The sequence below is a fragment of the Ascaphus truei genome, chromosome 4 (genome assembly GCF_040206685.1).
Source record: "Ascaphus truei isolate aAscTru1 chromosome 4, aAscTru1.hap1, whole genome shotgun sequence".
Lineage (NCBI taxonomy): Eukaryota > Metazoa > Chordata > Amphibia > Anura > Ascaphidae > Ascaphus > Ascaphus truei.
Window position 1 is genome coordinate 308,755,506 of NC_134486.1, and position 12,705 is coordinate 308,768,210.

The following is a 12,705-nucleotide window of genomic DNA, read 5'->3' on the forward strand; positions in this document are numbered from 1 at the left end:
TACTGAATCTCTCTCTCATGCGGGGCATACCTGTTGAGTCATAGCTCGGGTTCTCCAGTATTCAGCCTCAGCATTGGGGGAGAGAGACGGTGCTGCCACTTTGACCTCACAGGCATCTCCAGAAAAGCTTTCTGAGCCACTGTGGAAATAGCCCAACAAATTCTACAGGGAGACGGACATGAAAACAGTTCATCAATATGCATTGTTATGAGCCAGCTACGGCCTTCAAAAGCATTCAGCCAATCCCCTTTCCCTAGAGTCCAATGTCTAAATGTTTACTAACAAGAAACTATACCTATAACGATATGCAAGAGATGTTGGGCCATATTTATTAAGCAATGCCATGACATAAAACATCTTCTGGTGCCCGAAGGTGTCTCATGGCATAACACCACTTAGTAAATATGGGCAATCATGATATAGGTTCTGTAGGAGAATACTGTACACTATGTAATTAGAGGACACATGTAAAATGGAGGGTAGAAGACCAAATGATAATATTTTACTGCCGTTTTACACTAGGACAAATCCAGTATAAATGCTGCACTGGAGCAAAGTACTTTGTAGTCAATCTCCCGCTGTATCTAAAATGTAAAGCACGAGGTCTCCGTTATCAAGGCAAAAGTGCAGCCATTCTGGGACAAACAAATGGTACACAATGTATCAAAGAAAAAAAATCCTATTGATTTCAATGGGACTCTTTTCTTTAACGCATACGGTGCATTTATTTAGCATTTTGTATTTATTTTCCGCCGAATTTCTCGACTTTTGCCTTGATACATAGGCCCCTATATTTCTTTCAATGTAGGGATCGGCATTGAAGATGTGAGGTAAAGGCTAGCTAGTGTCAATGGGGAAGGCATTGCAACTAAAATCTATTCATAATAATACATTGTTGAACAATTAGGTTAGGATGAGGTAAGGTGCTCAAAAGTGTCCTATACACAGGTAGGAGGGGAATACAATCTGGATATTGACTATTTAAGATACATTCATTAGAGTCTCAATAAATTCGGGCACCAGATACCCTGAAGGCAGGGGTAGGTAGTCCTAAGACAGCCTCCTCTGCCTCATTGGGCTGGCCCTATGTACTCACTGTACCACTGCTTTCACCAGAATTTCCCCTCCATCGCGTGCTGCTGTAAAGTGATGTCCAGAAGTGCAGAAAAATGATGCGGTGCGCTGCATCATTTTTCTGCACTTGTTGAACAATAAGTCTGGGAAAGATCCTGTTCATGGAAACTGGATCAAACTAACATTACACAAAAAAGAAAAATGTCAGATTTTCTGTGGATGTCTCGGATATGTTCTTATTTGTTATTGTGAGACAACTGTCTGTTTGTAGGCCATGTAGTATATAGTGTTATGTGAGGAAATATACAGCATTTGGTTGCGATGTGTGCAAGTCGTGCCTTTGCTTCCCAAATATTTGAACACATTTTTATAGACGGCTGCATATTTACCAAGTGATGGCGAAGCATTACATCCACGTGGCAGGTTTTCCAGTTTGCCGCTAATGTTAGGAACTTTTGACAAATGTATGTGACTATAAGCATACAGAAGAGCCAGAACCACTTAAGCATCTATATGAAGGAGTGTTTGGGGAGGTATATAACTTAAGTCACATGGTACTTTATAGAAAATAAGTCTGTTTCTCTCCCTTGCTCTCAACGCCACCTATAGGTAAGATGCATAACAACATGCCATTGGAAGTTAACATGACATTAAGCCGATGCTAATGAGATATACAACATTTGCATATAATAAGCTTTGTGGATATGCGTTAAAATATTGCATTCATTAGGTTTATTGAACAGTTTTTAATAACCAATTGTATAGTGCATGAAAAATGTGCTCAACTTAAATTTTCAATTAGTTCTTTAAAGATTGATTACAAACTGAAAAGTACAAGGCACCACTAAATCAAGTTGAAAAGGAAAAGCTAATGTGTTTTCTCGAAGAAACACATTTTAACTGATGAAAATGGGACTGCATTCAATGACTGGTGCATTCATCAACTTGATAAAAAAAAACCCCATAGTTTAATTATTACAAACAATTTGCCACTTCGATGTACGCGGAGCTGTTTTTACCTTCATTGGCTCCAGTGTAGCAGAAAAGGCATCCTGTAGAGCACAGCATGCCAGTCTCCACATTTCCTCCGTGAAAACCGGCCCTGCTGTTACCAGGATATATCTAAAAAAAATAATCAAACGGGAGAGGTTTATTTACAGACAACATACAGATGTAGGGAGGGTTACTGTCTCCAACACCAAGGCAAGCTGCAGTCACACAGTGGCCCGGGCACCGGAGGATTAATGCTGCTGCGGGGTCTGATCCGGAAGCATGGTCTCCCTGCAGCTAGGGTGGCCAGGTGGCTTCTCCAAAAATACTGGACACAATGTTGAAAGGTGTGACGCGCTGGACACAAACACACACACATTCCTCTCACCTCTCTGTGCTGTTTCCTCCTCTCCTTGGCCCCACCCCTGGGCTCCTGATGCATCCTCCTGATTGGCTGCATTACCCAGCAGCAGCCAATAAGGATGGAGGAAGCTGCCCAGCCCCCTAGCAACAGCCCTGCTCTCTCCCTGCTCTGGGAAATCCTGCGCCCCCCCCAAGCAGGTCAGATCACTATGTCCAGAGAGGTAATACCAGACACACACATACATGTCCAGTATTACCTCTACTTTTTTACTGGACAGTGTGTCCAAATACAGGACAGTCCGGTTCAATACTGGACACCTGGCATCCCTACCTGCAGCATTCTCTGGAGTGGTGGATTTTTGCTTTTTTTGACCTCGGCTCCGGAGATAGTAAGTCATGCTACATCTGTAACATTTGTCTGACTCTTTCGTGAAGCCGGTAATTAAAGGCAGTTCATTAAAGCTGCAGTTCAAGCTGCCGTTTTTTTCTCCCCATTCAATATGTGCATCAATACAATCTGCACACTGACAAGTGATTAGCTAAGTTGTAGATCAATCCATTCTCCTGTAATCGATCGCTTTGCTCAGGGTTATTTAATTCAGTTCTTGGTGGACTGCATTACCCAGAATGCAAAGTTCTGTGGGGAAGATCATGTGACCAGGCAGTTACTAGATACAATTGGTGCACTGCTAGAGAGAGGGCAGGGCTCAAGAGCCACAGCCTGCCTCAGAAGTTGAAGGGGCTGTGACTTTGTAAATGTTTTTAGTATTTTCTCATAGTACAGAACTGACTTATTAAAAAAAAACACACATGTAGGATATTGCTTCAACTGCAGCTTTAAAGCAGTATTGAAAAGAAAATGACAAATGTATACAATTTATTGCCTGTATTCATAACACAGTATTTTGGGAATGCAAAAAGTGTAGAAATGTTTTAATGTCGCTGGTAAATTGGGAAGAGGGCAAAATAAATACATTTTGAAAAAGACACGTTTCATTTGAATGTTGATAAGATTATAACGGGCTGCTCAGTGATAACGTCACTCACTGAAGTTGGTCAAACAGGTTTTAATCTAACTGTCAGCTCCTTGTCACCTTGGGGAAGTCACGTAATCTCCGTGCCTCAGACACCAGTATTAGATTGTATGCTGTACAGCATGCTGCTCAACTCCAGTCCTCAAGACCCCCCCAACAGGTCAGGTTTTAAGGATATCCCAGCTTCAGCACAGCTGACTCAATCCGTGACTCAGTTGAAGACTGAGTCACCTGTGCTGAAGCAGGGATAGCCTTAAACCCAGACCTGTTGGGCGGTCATGAGGACTGCAGTTGAGCACCCCTGCTCTACAGGGCAGGGACTCATAATGACAGCCACTCTCCATGTATACGCTGTCAGCGCTACATAAGAAAAATAATATTAATAAAAAGTTCAGTCACAATAACATAGCTGTCCCTCGCCTCTCACTTGTAGTCACAATACTTACATTGTAAAACAGACCGGATTTTCAGAATATATCCCAAGCTAATGAACTACTATACTCTTCCCCCCCCCCCTCCCACTGTGTTAAGACAGTGATGGTTAATACTACGAAGCCTAGAAGAGATAGAAACATCATTTGTAATGCATCCCTGTTTCCTGCAGCAAGTGAAGGGCTAAATAAGTGCATTTTATTTGAGACTTAAACATATATAAAGTTGAAGGAATCTGTGCAAAGAATATACATTTTTGTGAACAAGTTCCACCTTTTTACCTGATGCAGGAACAGCCGACCCTGGAGATGGCCTCAGTGGGCTCTGCCACGCAAGCTACCAGCAACTTGAAAAGTTCTTTCAACATTGTGTTGATCATGATCTCGTAGCAAATATCTAGGGGGGAAAAACCACTTTAACATCTGTACTCACAGTTTTAAATCTACCTACCTGCACTTGTTATTTACAGCTAGGAGTATAGATTTTATTTTACACGCATTAATTGTACATTTTCAATAGGCATTCATGTTGATCAATGTAAAAACCCAGCTCCATTGTACAATTAAGCTGTATATTCAAAATGCAAGACATTCCCAAATAGCTACAAATCTGAGAAGCTAAAACATTCGCTGGGCAGTGGGGGTTAATGTACGGGACCCTTTCTCTTGAATGATAAAGAAAGCTACTTGGACGACAAGCAAATAGAAAGAGAGGAGGGAATAAACACAGATGCAATACAACGGAAACAGCAAAAATGAATGGGTGTACCAGAAATGGTAATTAATCTGTTATAATCATGATACTATGTGGGATTTACTTTTTGAGTGTACTTGTGGAAGTCTGATGCCCACAAATTTGTGTAACTGGTAAGGCTGCGTCCAGGGTTGCAGCAGCCGTGCGGAGGCGCGCTGAGGCTGAGGGAAAGCGGGTGCTTTCCCTGGCCTTGGTAAGCGCGCCATCCGGGGGCGTGTCGGGGGGCGGGCCAGTGACGTCACGGAGCTGGTTCGCCCTCATTGGGCGAACCGCTCACGTGACCGGCCCTGCGCTCCCGTGAGCGCTTGAAACTAAATTTTTTCTAAGACCTACGCTTCCACAAGCGTGCGCGAGCCCCTGCTAAAGCCGCTCTCATTGCGGCTGCAGGGGCTCACTGGTAAGCGCTAGCACGCCTAAGCGCTGACCATGCCCGAGGCCTAAGGATGCATTCACATATTCTTCTTATAAAAATACCACTTGTGAGCACATTCACATGTCTCAGACAGGTCTGCAACCCTCCCTTTTTCCATGATCACTTAGCATACAGTGCTTTCACTGCAGCCAGGGATTCTGGGAAATTACATGCAAATGAGCACACTGGGGCTATTCAAGTCATATCTTACTGGTACTGTCCAGTGGAAGAGGATATATATATATATTAATTTGACAGATTTACTTGCCATGAACCTTTTGCTTCCTGTCTATTTTAACATGGACCTGTAAGCCCATGCCTGCCGTTTAACACAGCTTTTCAGCACAGACTGGGTTAAAGAAATACATAACCAGTAAACCTACCCACAGACAGCTGTATCATGGGTCTCATCAGTGTGAGAATGGTTATACTGGCTTTGCAATGTGAAGCTCAAAGAGGTTTCAACCACATATTACATAAGTTATCATGGGTAACAAAGTGACAAAAACCCGCCACTATACAGCAAATAAAATGACCACTTGTGAGCACATTCACAAATCCTTCTTACACGGGATGTATTCACAAATCCTGCTTACACTTAAGGTTCCTCGCAAAATAGTGTTCGACAATAAATTAAGATCATTCTTGTCTGAAAGCTCCACACGCATCCCAAAAATAAACACGCAGCAATACGACAATGACAAACACAGGCATTGCAGGAAGTATGAAATACGTCACCACTCTGCTTTTTTCTGTAAAAGAGATGTTTAGCTGAGAGTGGCCCAAATGCCTTGGTCATATTATTAGAATTTCTGTGTCATTGCTAATTTCAGCCTAAGATTTGAAAATGAATTTGTGTGATGGTTAAACAATGACAAAATAAACACCATTCAGCAACAAATTCAACTACTAAGTTACAGCACCAGCACCATAGCACTTTTTGGCACATGGAAAATACGTTTTTTTCCCCCTTTCCCATTGGGAGACGTCTAAAAAGTGTCAATATTTCCCTTTTCACCCAACAATGAGGCACGGTCTTACATGGAATACCAGGGAAAATGTGTTACCTGAATTGATAAACCGTTGGATATGTTCCACTACCAGTTCACAGGAGAGGCCGATAGCGTGTTTGAAGTTCGCAGACGCAATATCCCAATAGCAGTGATCACCATTGCTGCGACCCAGCCACAGAGACATTACAGGCAGAAGAAGGTGTACAACTGCATAGATAGCAAAGCCTGGGCCTAAGGAGGAAGACCTTCATCAGTACATCTCAAGCTATCTACGTAACACAGATGTGTACGTGATGTTTACTGTACATACAAAGGTGCATAATAATAGTTGGCCTTCACAGCGTGTTGCAGCAGTTCACTAAAGTGTTTAAGGTTACAAGGAATCTAATGATTTTATTGGTTAATTAGATAAACTGTAAGTCTGATATTTATTTGTTTAAGGGAGAAACGCTAGAAAAAGGACATCCACATTGAACTATTGATAATGGTAAAAAAAAGACAGATATTTGACTGGGTAAAACAATCAAATTGATTAAATAGAACAGTTGTGTCGGATTTCACCACTATTCTGCATTCTGACCAGATGTCCCTATTTATGAGGCAAAATCCCTGATTTCTGTCTGAACAATGTATAATTATTTCTGCTGTCTCCCTGATGATAATAAATATTTAATTGCAATGGAAGTTGTAGGAACCGTCTGCATTTTAATACTAAATCTCCCTAAAATAAGTTTTTCAATGTTGGCCAATATTCTACTGCAGTGTTTCCCAAATGGTGGGTCGCGACCCGGCACCGGGCCACGGAACCAAAATTGCCGGGTCGCAGCGAGGCTGGCCGTGCGGTGTCCCCTCCTCCCTCCCGCTCAAGTTAAAAAAAAAAATGACGGCGACTCCCCCGCGGTCCTGCACGCATGCGCAGGGCAAGCAGGGTCTCCACCCCGCTTCCAACGTGGGACAGAGGAGGAAGTACCAGCTCCTCTGCGGCCCGCACGTTACGTGGGATGGAGGGGGAAGTACTAACTCCTACTGCGGCCCGCACGTTACGTGGGATGGAGGGGGAAGTACTAACTCCTACTGCGGCCCACTTGCCCCAGCGGCCAGCTTCCCGCGCTCCCCCCGAGCTCACCTCCCGTGGCCCCCCCCTCCCAAGCCCACCTCCCGCGCCCCCAAGCCCACCACCCGTCCCGGGCAGCTGCCGCGGGGATATCGGGGGCAGCAGGGGAAAGAGTCCGGCGGCAAGGTAAGTCACCCCACCCAGTCATTGTCACCCACCCAGTCACAGTCACCCACCCAGTGTCACCCTGTCACTGTCGCCCTGTCACTGTCGCCCTGTCACTGTACACCACCCACCCAGTCACTGTACACCACCCACCCAGTCACTGTACACCACCCACCCAGTCACTGTACACCAACGGTCACTGTACACCACCCACCCACCCAGTCACTGTACACCACCCACCCAGTCACTGTACACCAAGTCTCAGTCACTGTACACCACCCACCCACTGTACACCACCCATCCACCCAGTCACTGTACACCACCCATCCACCCAGATGGGCGTGGGGCGGGCAATGGTGGCTGCGGTGTCGCTGGCGGGCAGGGGGAGGCGGTGGAGCCGCCTGCTTGGATCGCCGTCCTTTCCTCTCTCCCCTGCCCCCCCCCTCCAGTCACTCACATCCGTCGCTGCCTGTAATTCACTGTGTGTCTGTGTGTGTATAGGGGAGAGTGTGTGTATCAGTGTGTGTGTGTGTGTGTGTATCAGTGTGTGTGTGTATCAGTGTGTTTGTGTGTGTATCAGTGTGTTTGTGTGTGTATCAGTGTGTGTATCAGTGTGTGTGTGTGTGTGTGTATCAGTGTGTGTGTGTATCAGTGTGTGTATCAGTGTGTGTATCAGTGTGTGTGTGTGTATCAGTGTGTGTGTGTGTCAGTGTCTGTGTGTGCATGTGTGTCAGTGTCTGTGTGTGTCAGTGTCTGTGTGTGCGTGTGTGTCAGTGTCTGTGTGTGCGTGTGTGCGTGTGTGTCAGTGTCTGTGTGTGCGTGTGTGTCTGTGTGCGCGTGTGTGTCTGTGTCAGTGTCTGTGGCTGCGTGTGTGTGTATCAGTGGCTGTGTGTGTGTGTGGGTATCAGTGGCTGGGTGTGTGTGTCTGTGCAGGCCAGCAGTGGCTGTGTCTGTGTGGGTGTCTGTGTCTGTGTTGGTCTGTGCAGGTCAGAGAGAGAATGGGGGGGGGAAAGAGAATAGAGGGGATTGGGAGAATATATGAAATCTGTATGGACATTCATAACTGTTTTATTTTACCTATAGGCGATAACATTTTTAGTGGGTCACGAAGGAGAAGTTCAAAAATAACCGGGTCACGGAAAAAAAAGTTTGGGAAACGCTGTTCTACTGTATACGGGCAGATTGTAGTGCAACGCATTTTAAAGTAAAGTGGCTACATATATACTGTAGCCTGGGGCTATTCAAGTCATAACTTAGTGGGACTATCCAGTGGGAGAGGATACATTCTTTTTACAGATTTACTTGCCATGAGCTTCAGATAAGCAATTTTGTCCATCCCACAGCAAAGAATGCAAAATACATGTGCTAGAGATAATGGGGCCTGAGTACTAAGTGTTGTAAACGGCTTTTTGGTGCAAAATTGGTGCACAGAAATCTCATTTTAAATAAGGCTTGAGTGCGCCAATGTGCTGTACTTACCTGACGTTTGCACCATCGGCGTCTACAATTGGTTATTTAAATGTTTTTTGGTGCACAGAAATGGACTGCGCTATGCGTACAGATGCAAATGGTATGTAGTAAAAATGAATGTTTATATGTGTCTAACAAAAGGAGAATGTGTGTCAAAACTGTCCGCCAAATTGAACCTGACGTAAACCCCAAATGTCTGTTAGCGCAGATTAAAATTGCTATGTATCAACCAAAACATTTCTTTGCTGCAGCATGGATATTTCAATATATAGGTTAAGAAAAGGTATTATTTATCCATCAGATTATCAAACAAAAGGGACCTTTACCTGGTATTTTAGAGACTTCCCTTAGCAACTCAAAAAGTAAATCCAGAGTAGGTGGCTGGTGCTGCCGGGGGCAGTTAGATACTGTGGCGGTCAGCTGCTCTAAAAGAATGATCCACACTTCAATAAGACCTACAGGAATAAAAAAAAAAAGTAGGTTAAAATAAAGGCACATTCATAAGACAACATTGAGATTGATGATTTCCCACCGTGAAATATTGAATGTCAGGAGTTATTCATAGCTACTCTACATACCACATCTCATGTACTGTACAACTAATGAATGGCATAGAATGTCCTAAATGCATAGAATGCATTTGATTTTAGGAAATAGCGAATCACAGCCATTGATTCCTTCAATACTGTGTTGCCTGGAACCTCCGAGAATGAACATTCCAGTTCATCATAAATTCGGCTTCTAGAACATTTTCTTAAGTACTATCTTACTGAGCAGATTTCTGAAAAGTCCTGAAGCCATCAGTTGTGCAGAGGCAGAAACTTAAGCCTGATTGTTGTTCTGAACGTGAAAAGGTTAAAAAGATGTTTACTATGCTAATAACACCTACCAGTGTCATCATCAAACTCAGAAAGAACAGCCTCAAAGCCATCTTCACTGCTGGCTGATCTTTCTTGAACCCGCCGGGGCAATTTAGCCAGACGTCCACTCAGGAATATTGGCTTTAATGGCATTTTGTAGATTTTAGCCAGCAACTGCAGGAAGCAGGAAAAATGAGAACATGTTTAGGAATAACAATAATAGCAGGAAACATCAGAAAACAGGGTAATCATTCCAAATAACTACAGTCAATGTTTATCTAATGTTCATTTGGTATACTTTAGTATTAAAACACCTTTCAAAATGTAATATTAATGCATTTTCCAACTTTGCAATTATGTCATGTGTTTTCTAATCATCCCTTATTCAATGTCTAATTTCGGTGTCAGGAGTGCCGGCCCCTGTGCTACACCCCACAAAAAATTCAGCTTGGTAAAATTGTATATGCTGTGTCCGTATCCAATGCATATGAAGCGCGAGCTTTGCGTCATAGTAAACTGCACATAATGAAAGTTCTTTCTGATCGTCTTGTACCTGTGAGCATCTTCTCAAGTAATCCAGAGCTGGAAGGCACAAGTCTGTGGACGTTGAGCTGGACCCTGGCACACAGTCTCCAATCTCTTTGCATTCCACTTCCCCTGAAAGTAAGTAAAAAATATGCACATTAAGAAAGGTTTTCCATGTAATGATATAAACAAATATCACATTGCAATTAATACTACCTAAGCCACTGTTTATATCTCAAATATTTCATGGTCAAACCTGGAGTTCACTAAATTAAAAAGCAATTTTTTGTTTATGTTGCCTATTAACAAGACATTGCTTCTGCAATGGTAATGTAGTTCAATGTTCTAGCAGCTGTATTGACCTTGTAATCGTTGCAAGTTGTGAAACATTTTAAGGGACCAATATGAAAGTTCCTCATGTATTGTATTGTATGTCTTTATTTATGTAGCGCCATTAACGTACATAGCGCTTCACAGTAGCAATACGTGACAATCATATAAATAACAAATAATATAAATAACAGGTCATGGGAATAAGTGCCTGACTATAGCGGTTACTAACCACTACGGTGATTAAGGGGTTAGGGGTCATTAGATTGTATTTCTTATTGTATTGTTAATGTCCACGGAGGATAAGGATGAAGATGAGGATGATGACAGCCTTCATCGTGGCAGGGGTCAGTGCAAGTTTTATTTACTTTATGCTGCTGATTTATGTTTTATTTTAAATGGGCAAATGCACTATTATCCATATCTGGATAATAGTAATTTTGCCCATTACTGTACTTTATGCATTGGGGTGGGGGAGGGTGGGGGGGAGGGTGTATTTATATCAGTGTATTGCACATTTTTGTTCGGCACAGGATTGGTACTGCAGGCCAGCGGGGACCACCCGAGGACCCCCGGACCCATGTGGGGGCCCCGGACACCCACGGAGACCACTTGGAGGCCCCCAGACACCCGGGAGGACTACTTGAGGAACCCCGGACACCTGTGGGGCCCACCCAAGGACCCACAGGGACCACACGAGGACCCACGGACACCCGTGGGGCTTGTGGGGACCACCTGGAGGCCCCGGACACCTGTGAGGACCACCCGTGGACCCCTGGACATCCGTAGGACCCCCAGACACCTGTGGGGACAACCTGGAGGCCCCCAAAAACAATCCGAGGACCCTTGGACACCTGTGGGGCCCAGGACAACCACGGGGACCACCCGGGGGCCCCCATCCGCCTCTGGTATCAATACTGTGCTGAAATTTTTTTTAATGCTTTTATGCATGTCTCAATCTCTTTTGCGCCAGCCTTTAGCTGGTGAAAAAAGATGGCAAGATTTTATACACAGATAAACTTACTGTATCACTGCTTTGTGAATAGAAGTTACAGGCAAAAAACGGCGGGTTTGACATTTTTTTGGCATATAAAAAGCCATTACAGCGCGATACTGCACTGTTATCACTGCTTTGTGACTAGCAGAGCAGGCAGTATCGTGTTATAAAGGCATTTATCGCCCACTAAACCACTTATCACTGCTTTGTGACTAGCAGAGCAGGCAGCATCATGCTATAAGGGCATTTATCGCCCACTAAACCACTTATCACTGCTTTGTGAATAGGCCCCTATAAATACAGAATGTGCCACTGTTTGCTGTGAATATCTCACATATATATTGTTTGCAATTCTAGATAAGTCCTGACAACAAAAGAACGTGTAAAATATCATTGCTACTTCACCACATCAGAGTGAAATAACAGATTAAAACCTAGATACATGCTGTCTTGGCTAAATAACTAGATCAAGTAACATGTTGCTTGTGAAGTGTCAAAGGACAAGCGTGTTTGTTATTTCCATTTGTGAACTGTGCAAAGAAGAACAAAATCTACTAATGTATCATGTTGGTGTCGGGTTACTACATGATGGGAACCCACGGTGCTGCCAATTGTTACTTAAGGCCTCGTTCAGGGTGCCAGAGGCAGGAGTTGGAGGGCGGGCGTTCGGGAGGGAGGGCGGCAGTCTGCTGGACGATGTGTGTTCATCACAAGCAGACGTTTTCAGGAGTTGAGGAGGCGGGGAGGGGGCGGGGCTACAGAAGGCAGGTTAGGGATCGAGGCTGCAGTCTTGAAATCATTCTCAAGAATGATTTCATTGGCTGCCGAGGTTCCAGTGACGCTGCTGCAGCTTCAAAAAAACGATTTTTTTGTCTATTAAAACTGTAGCCAGCGTCAACTCCGGGCTTCGGAGACAGGGCAGCTGCTACCCTGACAACCAGTATTCAATTTGAATACTTTGTGTCCCACGGCAGCTCCGGCAGCACGCCCTCCCTCCGAAGCCTGCACCCTGAACGAGGCCTAAAACCTAGATACTGTACATGCTGTCTTGGCTAAATAACTAGATCAAGTAACATGTTGCTTGTGAAGTGTCAAAGGACAAGTGTGTTTGTTATTTCCATTTGTGAACTATGCAAAGAAGAACAAAATCTACTAATGTATCATGTTGGTGTCGGGTTACTACATGATGGGAACCCACGGTGCTGCCAATTGTTACTTAAGTTTCTCAATTGA

The 12,705-nt window shown here is 44.1% G+C and overlaps 1 protein-coding gene across 2 annotated transcripts in view; it reads right to left on the reverse strand.

Annotated features, from left to right (window-relative positions):
* ARFGEF3 (ARFGEF family member 3) overlaps nt 1–12,705 on the reverse strand; it is a 127,025-nt gene that overhangs the window by 10,824 nt on the left and 103,496 nt on the right. For both annotated transcript variants that reach the window (XR_012801143.1, XM_075597828.1), the window contains exons 25-31: nt 10,174–10,277; nt 9,650–9,794; nt 9,087–9,215; nt 6,126–6,302; nt 4,175–4,289; nt 2,094–2,196; nt 31–162 (exon numbers count right to left, since the gene is read on the reverse strand). Coding sequence is in view for 1 of the 2 variants with exons in the window: in XM_075597828.1 (XP_075453943.1) it covers nt 31–162; nt 2,094–2,196; nt 4,175–4,289; nt 6,126–6,302; nt 9,087–9,215; nt 9,650–9,794; nt 10,174–10,277 (905 nt within the window). In the remaining variant the exon portion in view is untranslated. The remainder of the gene's footprint in view (nt 1–30; nt 163–2,093; nt 2,197–4,174; nt 4,290–6,125; nt 6,303–9,086; nt 9,216–9,649; nt 9,795–10,173; nt 10,278–12,705) is intronic.